Genomic DNA, 19,964 nt, shown 5'->3' on the forward strand with positions numbered 1-19,964 from the left:
GGTGTGTGTGTGTGTGTGTGGCAGGACCAGGTCCGCCAGCTCTTCCCAGTGCACACACCGCCTGTGTGTGTGTGTGTGTGTGTGTGTATGTGTGAAGACCAGGTAGCCCAGGTCCTCCAGCACTCACACCGCCAGCACCACCCACTGCCTGGAAGTCAACCAGACTCAAGGGCTGTACCTCTGACAGCATCTCATACTGGCCTCTTCTTCCAAGAGCAATGGTCAGTAAATCATAGACCACAGATGCACTCTGTAAACTGATGAGACGGTCGCTCTTGTGCTCAGGTATCCTGCTCAGCACAGCGTCCCGGTTGGCCTGAAAACAACACGGAAAAGAGAAGCAGATGGTGAGCTGGCCATGCACACAGCTATCGCTTTGTGCAGGGAAGCCATTCAGGGCCTGCTGCCCCTGAGAGCTTGCCGAGGGCCTGGGGACAAGGGCACGAGTGAGTAAGGGGTCGTTTACTCAAGATCCCCAGAGCACCGCAGGACTCAGAAGGCCTGGAGGGCACTTGTCCGCATTGGCAGGCGCCTGGAGGAAGCTTCAGGAGTGGATGCAAAGCACAGTGGTTTCTCCTGGGCTCAGGTTCACAGCCAGCCACGCAGCGGACACAGCTGCGCTCCGGGGCAGCAGAATCATCCATCAGATGAAGCCCTGCCGTGTCTCACTTATGGATCCTGCTTCTCCTCTACATGAAAGAGCAGGAGAAAATCCCCAGCCCCACACTTCCATTGCCAAACGGTGTTATCAGGGCACATCAGTCCTACAGAGATGTATCTTTCCCTCTCTCACCCAAGCAACATTCAAATCTCTGTATGATAGCTTCACTGGAAAAGACTACAAAGACTCCTTCAACTTTGTTCAGGGAAGCACAGAACAGATGTAGAAGAGAAAGTAAGAAGCAAACAGACTTTGGTTTTTAAAGATGTTAGCGCAAAGGACTGGGGAGAACAAGGAGGCTTGTCTATTTCACACCCCCACTGCTCAGCACAGAAATACCGCAGGCGCATTCAAGCTTATTCATCTCATTTATCTAGAAATCAACTGCTCTCCATGGCAACTTGTTTTCATTACTTTTGCAATTACTCCACCAATTCCTCCAAACACATCCCATGTACTGGAGACTCTAAACATAGCTCATTTTCCTTTTCTCCCTAACAGGGAGTTCAGTACCAATAAAGTTAGACTTTGCCTGTCTTCTTTTCCTTCTAATTAACAGAAGGCTCAAGACCTAGCCATCCCTAGGAACACAGAAAGGGCCCTTCCATTTTCCCTGTGAAACTGGCTCTCGAGAGACCAGGGTCTCGGCAGCCCAGCGTTTACCTTCCAGCCTGACACTTGGAAAAGCCATGCACACACCTTCTCAGTCACTAATGAGACGGATGCTTTCTTTTGTGTGAGTCCAAGGCATGGACTTGTAGCCTCCTGTCAGTACTTACTCATTTTAAAACTCCTTCCTCTTAAATGTCAAAGACAAATAAGAAATATATAAGACAGGCCACTTCCTACAAAGTGAGTCATCTCTTATGGAAAAAGCCTGCTTTTTAAAATTTCATTGTAAGTTTTTCTGGTTAGGAATGCCTTTGGAGCCAACAAAAGAAGCTGTGAGGGAAATAGGGCCTGCTACCAGTGGTCTCATTTGATTTATTTCCTCCAAATGTTCCATATTGAGACCGACCTGGGACAGAAGGGAACACAACAAAACATCATTTAAGAAAGATTTTCAGGTTATGCCAAACGTGTTCCTTTTTTCTTTTTAAAAAGAAAGTCTATCAGTGCCTTTTGATTAAAAAGGTACAGTACAGAATCTCAAGCAGGTCCACAAATAATAAATATCCCAGAATGCTGTCTCAGTGGTAACTGTGCTAAATTACAGTTCTGATAACTCCCTTCTCCTGGAGAAACTAATTTGATTTGAGGTAAGAACACAGTTCAACTCCAAATGAGTTCCTGTAGGCAGAGGGACCATTGACAAATTTATGTTTCTAAGTTAAAATCAGGACCAGAGGAGAATACAGTTTTTTCAGACACACATACACACACACAACACAGCAATTCTCATTTTGGTTCTGAAATTGAGCACATCTATTTTCTGTCTAAAAACTGGAAGAAAAAAAAATCAAGGGACATGAAAAAAGGCTTCCAAAGGCAATTTAATTTAGATTTCTACCTACGTAACCATGGAATGATTTACAGGGAGAACATAACCGTCCTGGTTGGCAAACCTCGTCCTTCTTATTTACTGTCATCATTTGGATTTCATCATCCTCTGAAGAGATTTTCTGGAAATTAAATATGACAGAGTCAAATTTGACTGCCTCAAGGGGATCTGAAATTTGAGTATTATTAGGGTCTATCACTGCAGTGAGGGAGCAGGAGAGTTAGACGTCACTCCCAAGGCATTGACTCTGAGAGCATGCATTCTAGAGATGTCACCAGCTTTCCCAAATTCCAAACTGCAATGCACACACCCTGACAACAGAACACAAATTTTCAATCAGAATTGTCCAAGAGATCAAAAGTGTATGGTCACCATGCTCTCAGGACTTTTCCACTGTCACTAACCGAGTTTGCCCAAAGGAAGCTAAATACCAGGTTGTGAAGAGCCCCGTGAGGAGGAGGGAACGGCAGTGAGCACTCCCCCCGCCCCATCCACCCGCCACAGAACCAGCGACGGAGCACAGCGAGATCTGCTCGTCTGAATACCAGTTACAGGAGGCCACAGGTGCTGGCCTGTGCACATATGCGCCTCCGCGACTGTGCCAAGGCAGAGGAGAGGATGTAAATGACACCATTCGCAGTCACCAGCTGACAGTCAAGGAAAGATGAGCCATGGAGGCGACCTGTATCCTTCAGAGGAAGTGGGGCCAATGACGTCAAAGGGCTTCCAAATAAAAAGATGCGGTAACTCAAGCAGTCTCCCTGTTGTAAACATCTCAGGGCCATTTCACAGAAAAAGAAAACCCAAAGCTTTAAATTAAGGCAAGAAACCTACCCTCCCTGCCCAACCCCAGCCTCTTCTGCCCCTTCTTCACTCAGCACCCGTTTCTAAGTCTTCTTCCCTGGAATATTTCCTGCCTCCATTTAAACTGTAAGCTTGGAGTAGAGGGGACCACCTTCTCTTGCTTTAGTTACACCTCCTTTTTCTCCTTGTTTTTCCTCCTGCCTGCCCAGCAGGTTGGGAGTTACAGAAGGAGACAGGATGTCTGCTAGAAGGAACAGGAGGCCACTGAAGGATGCCTCTAGTCCCTCGTCTAAATGAGTAGGTGGGCACAGGACCTTCCAAGCCCCAAGGCTTGCTGTTCTGCTCAGGTGCTCAGCACACATCATTTACGTGCCAAGGTACTAACTACTATGACCCATATTACTCTGGCATGCTTCAAGCTGGGCTGTCACGCCTAGCGAAGTGCCGAGAAGAAACCCAGTAAATGATGAACGATGAAATTCTAGACCTAAATTCGATCTCCTGGCCAAACACTAAGAAAACATCTCAAAGGAATCTGATGGTCTGGCAAAAACTCCCTCCCAACAGCAGAGCCGGGTAACAGAGTGGGCTCTCCTGGCCTGGGACTCTGCAATGCCTGGGGAACAGGTGGGGGATTGGAGAGAGGACCTGGGTGGGAACACAGGCAGGTTCATCAGGCTGCTGCTACGGAAACCAGAGGTTCAATACAGCCAGTGTTTCACCCCCAGATTCTCCCTCCCACCAAGGCAAATGAAGAGGGCTCATAAAGGTTTACCCTTGAGGGCTTCTCCCCGCCCCCCACCAATTTAAGTTTCCCCTGATGGTCATTTTAGATGTAGTTACCCATATGCAACCGTGTTCTTGTCCAATCAGTACTTTGTGGATAAATGAATGACCTTAGATGCCTGCTAATTGCTAAGGGAAAGAGAAGCTTCATGCTTCAGGCCAACCTAGGGCCATTTCTAGCCAGCCCAAGAATTAGAAACATCTCTCTTTAAACCACTGTAGTTATTTTTCCCACCAGGTATCCCCTTCAGAAAGTATTCTTCTTGTTTATGCAAAGAAAGAGTCACTATCCTGATGGAGTCACCATATCAAAACAGGGACTAAAGGAATCAGGGAAAGAAAAATGTAAAAACATATTCTACTCACCATTGATTCACTAATCAGCAGTAACAACAGGGCTTCTTCAGTGTTTTCTTGAGGACAAAAAATGCTGTATAAAGAAAATTCACTTTGATATATGGCAATTTCAAAGTAACACAAAATATATGACTAAGAGCAGGACTGAATGCTAACAGCTTCTAGATTTTTATATAGTATAGAACCAAGCAAAACGCTGGATGATGGACACTTGAATTAATTTGTTTACTTCTATGGAATTTATACATTTTAACTATGCATTTAAATAGCAGGTAGCAGAGTAAAGCTGTAGAAACCAAGTTAAAAGCTCAAGTAACATTTGTGACTATTATAGAGGCAGAAATTTTGATAAGTACAAACTGACATTGTCTCAATAACACAGATTTTCTCCTAAACCCATTATGAGTTATAAACTGCAGACATTTCACTACCCGGTACTCTTCTTATATCTTACTTGCTAGCTGGCATATTGTATATTGTCATTTCGATGAAATAGGAGATTGGAAGCAATTTTAGAGTTTGGATAATTCCTAGGACACTGTAAGAGTTTCGTGAGCTAAGTGAGCTATCTTACAGAAACACACATGCTGTATTTTGGGGTAACACACAAGAACTGTCTTATTGATCAATTTTGTGGAATTTGGCTAGACTCAACATCTTGGATTCAAAGGAAAGGCTTTTAGGCTCAATGTTGCTCAGGATTATAGAACAATAAAAGCCAAACATAACTCTGATCTCCATTCTCTATATCATTTTTTTTTTCTGGTTTGAGCATTTTAAAAGACTTCCTGCAATTTTCTCCATTCTAAAGCTCTAGAATCCTTGAGTAGAACTGTGAGTTGCATCACAAGCTGGGCCAAACTCAAGTCTTTTTTGTGGAACGCTAGAAGAGTGCAGGAAGAATGAACTTGGTTAAGGACTTCCCCCAGTCAGTGGTTAAGACTCCACGCTCCTAATGCAGGGGCACAGGTTCAGTCCCTGGCTGGGGAACTAAGATCCTGCATGCCGTACAGTGGGGCCGAAAACAAGAAGTTAACTTGGTTAAAAACAAACAAACAAACGCCTGGATGTTTTGGAGATGACTAAATAAAGACTAAATTTACACCTTCCCTGGTGTACTATTACATTTAACTTAAGAGAAGGGATGAGGCCCCATGCCACCCCCAAATGGTCAAAAAATGTTTTCCAAATGATTCTAAATACTTGTTCTTTTTAAGTGCCGGCAATTTTTGTACTGTGTCAAAAGACCATGAGGAGTAAGAAAAGTACAGTGGCTGAGACTTTACAACTCGGACATCCTGGACGTAAGGAGACCACCTGTGGGACGGTTCCTATTGCTCTTTCAGGACTAAGATTTTAAAAAAGCGCCTGTGAGCTTCAGGGCAGCAAGGGAGAAACAGACATAGAGAACAGAGCTATGGACATGGGAAGAGGGAGTAACGTGGAAATGTACAGGCCCGTGTGTGAAACAGATGGAATGGGAACCTGCTGTACGACTCCGGGAGCTCAGGCTGCAGGCTGGGGCAGGAGAAGATGGGAGGGGGTCCGGGAGGGAGGGGACATGGGTGTGCCTGTGGCTGATTCTTGTTGAGGTCTGACAGAACACCACAGAATCCTGTAAAGCAATTATCCTCCAATTAAAAAATTTTTTTAAAGTGGGGAGGGGGGCGCCTGTGAGCAAGGAGCGAGATTCTAGAATCTGCAGTGACCTCATTTAAGAGGTAGCTTTAGGTGCCTTGGGTGTTTACAAGACAGAACTCTTCTTTCCCCTTAAATTCAGAAATAGAGCCTACAGGCTTTGAATTCAGAATGCTCATGTGAGTGTGTGTGTGTGTGTGTGTGTGTGTGTGTGTGTCCATCCTGCCATCAGTTCCTGACATTCTGGTTCACGTTCACATGCAACTGGGGCCTCACAAAAAAAGCAGTAACATTAAGCTTTTTTTTTTTTTTGCTCCATAGCTAGCCAGCTCTGCATTGTCCAGACTAACTGAAAAGAGAGACAGCCCATGCTAATTGTGACTTAACACCAGCAAACTGCGTCCAAAATAATCCCCAGATTCCATCTGCACCGTCTAGGCTGCTTGTATGTGAGGTTGTGTTATTTTAACCAGAGCTGCTAACAAGTAGCACATTAACCGATTCTAATTCTACTTCCTCTACCCTTCCTCTATCCTCTACGCTTTTCAAGGCAGGCAAGATGGGTCCGCAGGGGCGCTGCAAAGCTCTGAGGACCTGCAGGAAGAAGCAGGGACCAGAGGAAGGGAAAGGACAGTTTTGAGACACACCTGAAAAACTGCAGACTGTAGTTTACCCCCCGCCACTTACGAATTCTCTAGACCTATTTCTGGCCGTTCTTTCCCTCTTCCCTGCGGAGCTCAGGGTGGACAGTGAAAACTGCTGGGCTCTCCTATTGTGATGTTGTCCCCTTAGGGCCCAAGAGTGTCAAGGGGAGGTCCTGGGCCCCCAGGCCTCAGGCTGTGGAGCTGGGAAACTGGAGCCTTAGATCTGGAGGAAGGTGATGGAAGAGCTGGCCATTTATCCCTTTGGTTCTGACATGAAGTAGTTATCAGGATCTTTCAATGTCCCTCATTGTTATCCTTCAGACAGCATCCTCATCCTTACCAAAAACCTCTGCATTGGTTGCCAGGAGGCTCAGACCTGTATTTGGGCGCCAGGATAATTCTTTCCCCTCTGAGGCCTACAGAGGGGCTTAGCATGGCATGTGGCACTCCTAGGGTTCGAAAAATCGTTATCCGCTTCCTGGCACAAAATCGGCGCTTCTAGCCTCCTCTTCACTTTGTGATAACTGTCTAATCTAATGTGCATTTCTCTATCTAAGCCACCTCAAGTGCTTCTTATGAGGAGGAATACAATGGAAGAAAGAAAAAGAAGCAAAAGGTGTCCATGTTAGGAAGAAGTAAAACTGTATTTGCGGACGACATGATCTTGTATATAGAAAATCCCAAGGGATCTAAAAAACTATTAGAACTAATAAAGCAGTTCAGCAAGACTTCAGCGTACACGTTCAATACAGACAGTCGATTGTATTTCTATATAGTTGCAACAAACAACCCCAAAATAAAAGTAATAGTAACAATTCCATTTATGATAGTATTGAAAAGAATACCACACACACCAAAACGCCCTTAGATAAGTTTACAAAAGAAGTGCAAACGTTATACCTTGAAAACTTCAAATTGTTGTCAAAAAAATTGAAGGAAAATAAATGGAAAGACATTTCATGGTCATGAAGACTTAATATTGCTAGGATGGTGCGCACGTGTGATAAGTCACTTCAGTCGTGCCCGACTCTTTGTGACCCCCATGGACTGTAGCCTGCCAGGCTCTTCTATCCAGGGACTCTCCAGGCAAGAGTACTGGAGTGGGTTGCCATGCCCTCTTCCGGGGGATCTTCCCAACCCCAGGATCGAACCCATGTCTCTTAAGTCTCCTGTATTGGCAGGCGGGTTCTTTACCACTAGCACGACCTGGGAAGCCCTGCTAAGATGGCAACGCTCCTCAAATTAATCTACAAATTACACTCATTTCCTATCATGATCCTAGTTGCTCTTTTTTGTAGAAATAGACCAAATGATCCCAAAATTCATGTGAAAATATAAGGGTTTCGGGGGAAGGCAGGCTAAGGGGTGCTAGGTTTATTTGGGGGTAATAAAATATTCTAAATTTGACCACAGTGATGAGCAATATGACTATATTAAAAGCTATATTAAAGCGCATTGTACACTTTAAATGAGTGAATTGTATAGTATGTGAATTAGATCTCAACAAAACATTAATAAAAATGACTGTGTCTATTTGTGTGAAGTGAAATTTGTGTCTCAATAACCATTCATGGCATGGGAATCTTCCCATTAACTAATAACTACATTTAACTTGATCTATGTTTTGCCTCCATAACTCTTGTACAGATGGGGAAGCTGATGTATGGCAAAGACTGAGTGCTTCCGGAAAGAAGGGAGACACGGCCAGCACTCTGAGCTTTGCTTCCTTCAAGAGGTGAGGGCACACTGGAGTAGCACCCAGACAGACACAGAGCTTCATCCACATGTCAAACTTGACTGCGGGAGGAAGCAAGAGCTGGAGTCTTCAAAATACTGGCACTTATGAAGCATCCAAAGCTGAGGAAAATCTAGGGTCTATTTTTAAGGTTTAAAAACATTACCTAAAAAAGAACCTCAGTCCTGATGCTAAACAGCTCATAATAAGGGGTCAGCATTTTAAAAGTGAGAGTTTGAGAACTGCTAGAACAGATGTTCTATGAATCCAGATAAGGGGTAAGGAATGCAGGAAAAAGTTAAGAAAATGCTCACTAGTCTGAATCCATACTAGAAATGCAAACTGAACAAGATGATGAGAGAGAGAAAGACCAGGGTCAGTTTAAGAAGACCGAGAGGCAGTGGCCATTGGCCACAGGACTGGAAAAGGTCAGTTTTCATTCCAATCCCAAAGAAAGGCAATGCTTTCTTTGAAGAATGCTCAAACTACCGCAGAATTGCACTCATCTCACACACTAGCAAAGTAATGCTAAAAATTCTCCAAGCCAGGCTTCAATAATACGTGAACCATGAACTTCCAGATGTTCAAGCTGGTTTTAGAAAAGGCAGAGGAACCAGAGATCAAATTGCCAACATCCATTGGACCATCAAAAAAGCAAGAGAGTTCCAGAAAAACATCTATTTCTGCTTTATTGACTACGCCAAAGCCTTTGACTGTGTGGATCACAATAAACTGTGGAAAATTCTGAAAGAGATGGGAATACCAGACCACCTTACCTGCCTTTTGAGAAATCTGTGTGCAGGTCAGGAAGCAACAGTTAGAACTGGACATGGAACAACAGACTGGCTCCAAATAGGAAAAGGAGTACGTCAAGGCTGTATACTGTCACCCTGATTATTTAACATATATGCAGAGTACCTCATGAGAAACGCTGGGCTGGAAGAAGCACAAGCTGGAATCAAGATTTCCGGGAGAAATATCAATCACCTCAGATATGCAGATGAAACCACTCTTATGGCAGAAAGCAAGGAGGAACTAAAGAACCTCTTGATGAAAGTGAAAGAGGAGAGTGAAAAAGTTGGCTTAAAACTCAACATTCAGAAAACGAAGATCATGGCATCCGGTCCCGTCACTTCATGGCAAATCGATGGGGAAAAGGTGGAAGCAGTGAGAGACTTTACTTTTTTGGGCTCCAAAATCCCTGCAGATGGTGACTGCAGCCATGAAATTAAAAGACGCTCCTTGGAAGGAAAGCTATGACAAACCTGCTGCTAAGTCGCTCAGTCGTGTCCGACTCTGTGCGACCCCACAGACGGCAGCCACCAGGCTCCCCCATCCCTGGGGCTCTCCAGGCAAGAGCACTGGAGTGGGTTGCCATTTCCTTCTCCAACGCATGAAAATGAAAAGTCAAAGTGAAGTCGCTCAGTCGTGTCCGACTCTTAGCAACCCCATGGACTGCAGCCTACCAGGCTCCTCCGTCCATGGGATTTTCTGGGCAAGAGTACTGGAGTGGGGTGCCATTGCCTTCTCCAATGACAAACCTAGAGAGCATGTTAAAAAGCAGAGACATTACTTTGCCAACAAAGGTCCATCTAGTCAAGGCTATGGTTTTTCCAGTGGTCATGTATGGATGTGAGAGGTGGACTAGGAAGAAAGCTGAGCACCAAAGAATTGATGCTTTGGAACTGTGCTGTTGGAGAAGTCTTGAGAGTCCCTTGGACTGCAAGGAGATCCAACCAGTCCATCCTTAAAGGAAATCAGTCCTGGTGTTCATTGGAAGGACTGATGTTGAAGCTGAAGCTCCAATACTTTGGCCACCTGATGTGAAGCACTGACTCACTTGAAAAGACTTTGATGCTGGGAAAGATTGACCGCAGGAGAAGGGGACGACAGAGGATGAGATGGCTGGATGGCATCACTGACTCGATGGACATGGGTTTGAGTGAACTCTGGGAGTTGGTGATGCACAGGGAGGCCTGGTGTGCTGCAGTCCATGGGGTCGCAGAGTCGGACACGACTGAGCGACTGAACTGACTGACCAACTGAGAGGCAGTTACCCTGAGAAGTGCTGCCCCCGAAGCTGCAGAGCGGTGCTCAGAAGCCTCACCGCGATAGCCCTCCAGTCCCCATGTCTGTCAGCGCTCCCCGGGGCCTCAGCAGCAGCAGCCTGAGGGCTTTCCGCCATTTTCCCACCGCACAGTGACTAAAGGAGGTGTCCTTAGTTATTCACACATGTTCCTCTTTCCCTCACTGCGAGGTTGTGAAAAGCCACCAGCCTCGGTCTTGTGGGAACAAAGACGGGAAGGAAGGCTCTGAAGGGAGGAGTCGGGAATGAGCCACGCCGGGTCTCGTCTTCCTGCCGCCTCGGGGCCTCTCTCTGTCTCCCGCCTACTCCTTCCCGAGGGGGAAAGCCCAGAGGGAGCTGGCGTGGACCCTTACGCCACCATCCTCGGAGGTGATCCAGCCCAACTTCAAAACCGAAAACAATGAACGCACTCTACAGAGACGTCACCTTTCAGTCACTTGTAAATTATGAATCATTTGTTAATTACTTAATTCTCCTTCTTCTTACAGCTAATTCGGTGTAAAACAAATTTTTAAACAAAGGATCAAGGAATTGCTGAGGAAAAGAAAAAAAGTGAGCTCTGGCTTACTAATAACTTTGTATGATGCTGAAGTTCTTGTAATAATCTGAATGAAAATCCCAAAACCAACAGTGAAGACTGAGAATAGCAACCAAGCTATTTTAGATAAGAATGAGAGCATTTTCTTACTTAAAAGGTCCCCACTAGTGCATGGATTTTGCTGAAGTTATGAAAAATAAAGAGGTATCTTTATTAAACTGGTAAATTAGACTTGCTCGTCTGGTTCTCTTTCAGGAGAGAAAAAATCTACCCTTGAACTTCTATACACTCGTGTGTGTGTGTGTGTGTGTGTGTGTGTGTAAGTCGCTTCAGGCGTGTCCGATGCTTTGTGACCCCATGGACTGTAGCCAGTCAGGCTCCTCTGCCCGTGGGATTCTCCAGGCAAGAACACTGGAGTGGGTTGCCACGCCCTGCTCCAGGGGACCTTCCTGACCCAGGGACTGAATCCTGGTCTCCTGTCTCCTGCCTGGGCGGGCGGGTTCTTAACCGTTAGTGCCGCCTGGGGGCCCCAAGTCTCCCTCCCGTCCCCGACCCACAAATGAGGCAGCAGTCCCCGTACTTCTCTCCTGAGTAGACGCGCGCTTTCCGGGTGAGCGTGTAGGTTTTCGTGTTTGCTCCTTTCCGGAGAGGATCGTCCAGGGGTGACTGGCATGGTGGATCCTCCAGAGGGTTCCAGTAGCTCTGCTCACACATACCCCGCAGCAGGATCTCCGCCAGCTGCCTGGCTATTGTCTGGGGACAGAAAGGAGCAAAGGGACAGCCGTCAATCTATTTTGTGTCATTCACTCATTCATTTGCTCATTTAGTGAATATTTTTCAGCCACCACTTGGTCATCACTATTCCAAGACTCATTAAACATTTTTACTTTGATGAAAATTCTCCCGTTGATGACAATAAAAATAACATTTAAAAAACAGATAACCTCATGCCCTTCAAATGCTGCCCTGCTTCTGTTATATTCTGGAACACTAAACATGTTTTGGACCTGAAATTTTTAGTTAAGCTCTTTTCCAAAAGCTCTTATATTAACTAAATAATAGGTGAACTGCAAATATTTTCATCACTCTCCAACCGATGCCTGCTAAAGCCTGAAGGTGGCAGAAAGCCAGAACTCAACCTAGATGATGTAATCCCTGAAAAAAGTCTCTTTGTTGATGAAAAGAGGATGTCCGGTGCAGATTTTTAGAACGTCTTCCTTCTTAGGCGTGCCAAGGACAAGTCCTACGTGTCCCTGCCCTGGCCCTCAGCACCTGAGACCCTGACCTCCTGGGTCTTCTGGCCCAAGGCTCCCACTGGCCTTGTGCAAAGTGCAGAGAGGGCAAAGTGGGAACTACAGATACTGATCAAGAAATACATTTTTTCAAAGCCGGGTAGGTATCTCTTTTCTCACTGTGAAAACTCAGAAATGTCTGAGTCTTGTCCTCCTAGACTGGATGCAGATTACTGTGTTTTCCTAACTCTGTAGCTCTGCTGCCTGGGACAGCACCATGGGTGCTCACGTGCTATGTCACCCAGTCCTGTCCGGCTCCTTGCGACCCCCTGGACTGTGGCCTGCCAGGCTCCTCTGTCCATGGGATTCTCCAGGCAAGAGTGCTGGAGTGGGTTGCCACGCCCTCCTCCAAGGGATCCTCCCGACCCAGGGATGGAACTCGCGTCTCTTATGTCTCCTGCAGCGGCGGGTTCTTCACCGCCAGCGCCACCTGGGAAGCCCCAATAGCGCCGCGGACGACGTACTGGGGGCGGGAGAGAAGGCAGGTACTAAGAACTGTGCTAACGGATGTCCTCATCATCTCCCAGTGACCAAGAAGAGAAATTTTTAAAAATCCCTCTGAAAATATGACTGCATTGCAGGGTGATCCAGGCGACCTCACGCTCAGCCAGAGGCAGGGAAAGAGAGCGCCACCCAGCAGGTTTCCCGCGTGGTTTTAGCGTTCTCTGGAAGAGGCAGGCAAAGGATACTGATCTTCTGAGAACAAGACTTTTTAAACCAATATGTTCCAGAAGAGAACTTTGCTAGGCTTTCATCTATGGGAAATCTCTAAAAACACCACAAGGAAACCTAAATGCAAACCAATCACTAGCTTAGTGGTTCCTGATAACCACTGGGTAAAGGCAAATTTTCTTCATTATTCCCAAGTAAGACCCACTGGCTTTAAATGTCTATAAAAATGTGAAATTAGATGCACTCCGATCATCCCCAACTGAGCCATCTGTAAAGATCTCATAAGAACACGATTTTCAGGACCTAAACACTTCCTGGACCATTTTCTTAAACCTCCCGTTACGGCCTCATTTTGATCTCACTGCAGTCATATAAACTAATGACTTCTGCTGGAAGCATCAGCTGGCAAGAATAACCTCCACTGGCTCTAGCTGAGGGAAAAAAAATGTTAAAGGAGAAAAATGAACAGGAACTTCACATTGTGGATGTATCTGCCACAGAGGGATTCTAAGGTAAAAGTCTCTGTCCTCAAGACAGTCTGCTTGTCCGCTGCTGGACAGCTCACGTCAGACCTCATTTTCCCTCAAGGTATTAACCTTCCCGAGAGAGCTTTTCAATGAGGTTTTGATGTGATTGCATATATTAAAGGCATTAGCTCATCATGTACCTCCGATTAGGAAGGATGTTGGTTATATTCACTGAAAGCACAAATGAAGTTCAGAGGAGACTGAATAGGAGAAATTATCAGCAAGATCACCAACGTCTATGACACTTTTATGTTTTATACTCAGGGCATATATAGCTTGTAGTTTAAATGCCTAACAATTGTTGATAACTACCAAATATACTTCAAATGAAAGGAAAGAAAGGAAGAAAGCTGGTCTGGAAGAAGAACTTGAACTTCTTTGTACAAAGCTGGTCATTAAATGCACTTTTTTTTGCATGTGTTTTTAAACTGTGATAAACCTCACATAACATTCACCATTTTAAAGTGTGCAATCCAGTGGCATTTAGCACACTCACGGTGTTGTACAACCATGGTCACTATCTAGATCCAGAACACTCTTTACCCTAAAAGGAAACCCCATATCCTTTAAGAAGTCACTCTCCACTCTCCCTCCTCCCGCACCCTGGGAACAACGACTCTGCTTCCTGTGTCTGTAGGTTGCCTGGTTTACATTTCACATAAAAGGAGCCAAACAACATGTGGTCTTCCTGTGTCTGACTCCTGTCACTCAGCATAGTCTTTTCAAGGTTTGTCCACAGAGCAGCATGAACCAGCCCTTCACTCCTCTCTGCAGCTGAATGATATTCCATCGTATCCTGTTTATTCAGTCATCAGCGGTAGACACTTGAATTGTTTCCATCTTCTGGCTACCGTAAGGAGTGCTGCTGTGAACACTCATACATAAGTTTTGGTTTGAAAACCTGCTTTCAATTATTTGGAGTATTTATCTAGGAATGGGGTTGCTGGAAATGTACTTTTAAATCCTTCTCTGCTATAGTTTCACTCCAGAGTTTACAAAGCAACTTTTCCATCTCCTAGTGTTAGTCGCTCAGTCGTGCCCGGCTCTTTGTGACCCCATGGACTGCAGTTCACCAGGCTCCTCTGCCCATGAGATTTTCCAGGCAAGGATACTGGAGTGGGTTGTCATTTCCGTCTCATAAGGATATTATAAATTTGCAATTATCAGCTAATCGAAAAGGAATCAGACAGCAATTAAGAAACACTGTCTTAGAGAAGGAGAAAAATCGTATGACATCCTTTATGTGCAGAATCTAAAAAGAAATTATACAAATGAACTTTTTTACAAGACAGAAACCAACTCGCAAACTTAAAGAAGGAATGTAAGATTGCCAGTGGGTAACAATGGGGGGAGCGACAGTTAGGGAGCTTGGGATGGACATTTACACACCGCTATGTCTAAATGGATGACCAGCAAGAACCTGCTGTAGAGCACAGGGAACTCTGCTCAATGTCGTGTGGCAGCCTGGATGGGAGGCGAGTTTGGGGAAGAATGGATATATGTCTATGGAAGGCTGAGTCCCTTCACTGTCCATCTGCAACTATCACAACATTGTTAATTGGCTATACTCCAATATAAAATAAAAAGTTAAAAAAAAAAACAAAGTCTCACACACACACACACACACGAGAAACCCTGTCTCACGAGTGGCAATAGCTAGAGAAGCTTCCTCACATCCGGTGGAAACCAGAGGACGCCAGTGAAGATGTCCGAGAAGTGTTTCTCAGCTGGGCTGGGCAAAGAATCACTTGTGGAAAGTAGAAAATACAGGTTCTTGAGTCCGGCCACAGGCTGGCATTCCCGAGGTCAGGCACAGGGATGCGTGTTTGCTCAAAGGCCTCAGATGTATCGGATGCACACTGCTGGCTGAGCACTCAAGGAATTAGAAACAGTTTTATTTAGGTCACTCGTGGACCATCAACCAAGACCAAAGGTGTGCCTGCAACTCAAATGTGACACTGAGTGTGAAGTGACTCCCCTCGTGTTGACCGTGAACATGTCAATCACTCAGTTGTGTCCAACTCTTTGCAACCCCATGAACTGTAGCCCGCCAGGCTCCTCTGTTCATGGGATTTCCCAAGCAAGGATACTGGAGTGGGTTGCCATTCCTTCTCCAGGAACTCTTTCCAATTTAGTGATCAAACTCAGGTCTCCCGCATTGTAGATGGATCACTTTACCCCGTGAGCTACCAGGGAAGCCCATGTTAACAGTAACCAGTTAGTTAAGAGCTGGAAGTGTCCAGGGCCAGCTTTAGTCCTAACAGGCTTCCTTTAGAAGCCTCTTCACTGGGTTTGTCAGGAAAAAACAAAAACAAAAACACTTATTTCTGGCCAGAATCCTACCTCACAGGATTTTTATAAGTTAAAACACATTGATTGAAAATCATAACCCTTACACAATCATAGAAAATATTCTCTAATTCTGGAAAATAATGTTGGCGTGAGCAACAGGCAGACTCCTGTGGTGCAGTCCGTGTACACGTGCCTTTTAATGAAAAAGAACCATTTATTTCCTTAGTGAAATATATATTCTTTGAGAGTCTATATTTAAGAATTTGAAAGATTGGCTAAGTGAGCTTTTAAAACAATTACAAGAACACTTGCCAGTACTCTCATTATGCTTTCAAATCTTTTAAGCTGTTCATGCTGACCAGTTGGGAAGTTTTATGGAATGGGGGGGAGGTCAATTTGAGAGAAAAGACATGTGGCAATAATTTTTATCCATATTTTTGCAGGGTTTTTTTTTCGCTTAAAGAACTGTGTTGATCAAAACACGTTTTCTTTGAACTTCTGAGGCACCCATGAATCATATCAACACATAAATAAATGTCAAAGACCGAGCGAGTTCTTGCTGGGGCGTGTGTGTGTGTGTGAAGTCATCCATCTTGTTTTACCTCCTATAATTCTGGGCCTGCCAGGTGGCGCTAGTGGTAAAGAACCCACCTGCCAATGCCGGAGACTTAAGAGACGCGGCTTCAGCCCCTGGGCTGGGAAGACCCCCTGGAGGAGGAGATGGCAACCCGCTCCAGTGTTTTTGCCTCGAGCATCCCATGGACAGAAGGGCCTGCCAGCCACGGGACGTGGGGTCACCGAGAGTCAGACACGACTGAGGAGGCTTGGCACTGTAATGCCAGGAGAGCCTGTGGCTGAGCCGCCTGGACCTGCGAGTCGTGCGTCCACATCCTAGTGTTCTGGAGACGCCAAAACGAAGATACAGCCTCATTTCCTGTGACGGGAGTGGCTGAGCCTCGCCCAACTGAACACTCACAGCATTTAAAGGATTCCCGACAGACTTCCCTGGTGATCCAGTGTGTTAAGACTTCATCCAGGCTTACACTACGGAGGGCGTGGCTTCAGTTTCTGGTCAGGGAGTTTAAGATTCCACATGCCAGGTGGTGTGGACAAAAAAATAAAGAACCATGGTAACGGACGCATGATAACGGGCGGACGACAGCCCGGATGACAAAAGACAGAGCCCTTCGCGCAAATGCTGGGTGACTGCGGCTCTGAAGGGCACCCTGTGGAGGTGTGACTACGAGCCTCCCAGCAGGAGAGTGAAAGGTTTAAAAGGGAGGAGACAGAACTCAAGTCCACAGGCGAGCCAAGCTGCTGACCAGCCAGTGTATTTAACTAGCTTTCCTATTTCTGGGTTTTATGGTCAGTATAGTTGAACAGCTAGGTACTCCTAGGATCTAACGTGCTTTGCCCCATTCAGGGTGCAGTATGACCCTTCAGCACACAAACCACCCTGGTGTCCAGAGGGCCCAGTGCTGGCTGCCGCACAGGGTGCACGCCTTTCGATTTAACAGCGTGACCGAGAGGCGACTGAGAAGATGTCCGTCATTCGCCATCAGGGAAATGTAAGTCAAAACCACCGTGAGCCAGCACGTCACACTCACTAGGAGGCTAGAACTGAAAAGAAACAATACACAAGTGCTGTCGAGTGCGTGGAAAAGCTGGAACGCCCGTCACTTCTGGTGAGAACCTAAAATGGTGCAATCGGTCTGGAAAAGTTTGGCAGTTCCTCCAGAGGTCAAACGTAGAGTCACCATGTGATCTAGCAACCCCAGTCCCAGGTATATACCCAAGAAAAATGAACACAAGTATCCACACAGGGTCGTGCACGACGATGTTCACAGCAGCGGTATTCATGAGAGCCGACAAGCAGAAACAATCCAGTGTCCTAGGCACTGGTGGCTGAATAAAGACGGCTCTGTCCCACACTGGAACGTCAACCACGGGGGAGAGGAGTGAAGACACAGAGCACAGGGCGGGTGGGCCTTGAAAACGTGGGGCTAAGAAAAGCCAGTCACAGCAAGGCCACGTGCCACACAAAGCCGCTTATGTGACGTGTCCAGAACAGGCACATCCACAGAAATAGGAGGTGAGTTAGTGGCCACCCGCGGCTGCAGGAAGAGTAGAATGAGACTGACCAGTAACAGGCATGGAGGTTTTTGCGGGGTGATGAGAAAGTTCTGAATTGAAATATAAATGACGGCTGAACAATTTTGCGACTACTAAACTCCAACGACTTTAAACTGGTGAATGAATGTGTATAACAATATGCTTCACTGATAGAGTTTAAGATGTATAACGTCTGTATTACCTGATGTGTGATGATACGTCATATATAATTTATATACGAAAGCGAGAGAAGGTGCCCGCAGCGCCTTCGGGCCTGAACCAAGTCGGCAGTCACACTTACCATCCGCAGGTTTTGGGTTGTTCTGGTCTCAACCGCTCTGAGGAGCTCTCTGAATCTCCCGACTCCTCTTGTCAGGCTCCTGTGGGCACACAGAATTTGACAGGGCTCCCATCCGGCGCCTATTAATGTTAAATATTTTATACACACATTCCACTGCATTTTGTCTACATAAAAGCTGTCGGCGAGACGGTAAGCGAACCATCGCTCGGCACATGTCTGTCCGTCTTTGCTCAAGTCTGAAAAATCTGACCTAAGATTGATGGGCTTTGGTGCTTCCATAGTCAGAGTTTCTCAAGCAAAGAAATGTTGGAAAGCCAGATCTGAGGCAAAAAAAAAAAAAAAAAAGGCAAGATATCTTTCACGAGTCTATCTTCCACCCCCCAGTAGCTCAGCCTGCTCTGTTAAGTGGTGCTAAACTCTTTTCATCCCAGAATGGCTGGCACAAAGGTACAGGAATGTGTGCGATGTGGGAAAGGGTGTTGTGACCTGCCTCCTTTGTGGGCGAGACAAAGGGCAGAGGCATGAAAACCGAGGGGCTCCATCAGGCAAGCGCTCTCTGTCTTCGAGAACACACAGGACTGCCCAGTAAAGCCGCCCGCGCCCCCCCAGCCTAACCCCAACCCCAGCAGGCAGGCAGAGGGTCACAGCCCCTCCCGAGTGGGCAGGCGCCCCTGGGCTGAGGTCAGCGCATCTCACACACGGCCACACACCTCACCGCGTGGGTTGCACGTTTTGTGAAGAGGCAAATCACACCTGGCTTCACCCTGACCCACACGCCCAGACCCCACGTGTCTGTCCCCCCTTTCTGAGGCTGTGCCCGGCCCGGCCGGCTGGGATCACTTCCCTGCAGGTCCCTTTACACCGAGCACCGCCACCTCCTATGACATAACCCAGTGATATTTATAACCTGCTCATTAGAACACATCTCATCTTTCCAAAAAGCCGTCGAGCAGGTCAGCAGGTGCTGGCGCAGCAGAGGCCAGGTATCCGGCTCTCTCCTTGGATGACACTTTAAATTGCACAAAGGGATGAAAGCAAATGACACGTGGGCTCCGAGTGCTCTGAGCACTCACGGGGCTATTAACTCGTGTCTTATATCGACACGACATCCCAAGGCTCTCATTCACAAGAACACCCCCAGAACTTGAAGATAATGGTTTATTGGCGCCGGGACATAAGCGCTCCCATAGTCCTCTCGCCCACACATACCAGATGACATCGGATCAGAGGCTTTAGGGCAGCATTAAAAGAGAGGCTTGTGCTCAGGACCCCAGTCAGCACTAACGGAAGCGTGAATAAAAATTAGGTAATAGGCCTGGAACATGCAATCTCTGCTGCTTTCCCCTTCATTTGCTTTTATGGGGTCTGTGTTCACAGGCAACAGAGTATATTCACTTTGGACTGAAGCTGCGTTCTCTTAAGTAACATGGCGGGGTGTGAGGGGAAGGAACAGCTACAGCTGAGAAAGGGACAGGCGGGACAGAGCAGTGTCATTTTAGTCCAGAACCCCAGAGTAAACTCCTAGTGTGCACAAAAAGAGGCTTCCCCAGTGGCTCAGGAGTAAAGAATCCATCTGCCAATGCAGGAAATGTAGGAGACCCAGGTTCAGTCCCTGGGTAGGGAAGATCCCCTGGAGAAGGATCAACCCACTCCAGTATTCTCGCCTGGGAAATCCCAGGACAGAGGAGCCTGGCGCCTACGGTCCCCAGGGTCACCAGAGTCTGACATGACTGAGCGCACACAGCGCATACACATGAGCAAAGCATGGCGTTTTAAGCTGTGTGAGTAAAGACGGCGCTGAGGCAACGCAGTCGGAGGCCCGGGTTTACACGGCGGGGACAGTAGGCAGCATTCAGTCCAAACGCCGTACCTCAGGGCCAAGCCACCAGGTGGGAGCTGGCCCTTCAGCACGTCTCCCGGGCCCTCCTCGCTGAGGGAGATACCTGTCCAGTTACAGAAGCACAGAATGTTCTAGCTAGAAGTGATCCCGACATGACCTAGTCCACCGTGACCCAAAG

General features: G+C 46.6%; 1 protein-coding gene across 1 annotated transcript in view; it reads right to left on the minus strand.

Annotated features, from left to right (window-relative positions):
* Window positions 1–19,964, minus strand: part of TTC7B (tetratricopeptide repeat domain 7B) — a 248,432-nt gene that overhangs the window by 120,172 nt on the left and 108,296 nt on the right. Inside the window, 4 exon segments of the mRNA XM_010845240.1 lie at window positions 179–316; window positions 4,119–4,182; window positions 11,331–11,503; window positions 17,947–18,025. Of these exon segments, the coding sequence (XP_010843542.1) occupies window positions 179–316; window positions 4,119–4,182; window positions 11,331–11,503; window positions 17,947–18,025 (454 nt within the window).

Source organism: Bison bison, unplaced genomic scaffold (assembly GCF_000754665.1).
Source record: "Bison bison bison isolate TAMUID 2011002044 unplaced genomic scaffold, Bison_UMD1.0 scf7180017864213, whole genome shotgun sequence".
Lineage (NCBI taxonomy): Eukaryota > Metazoa > Chordata > Mammalia > Artiodactyla > Bovidae > Bison > Bison bison.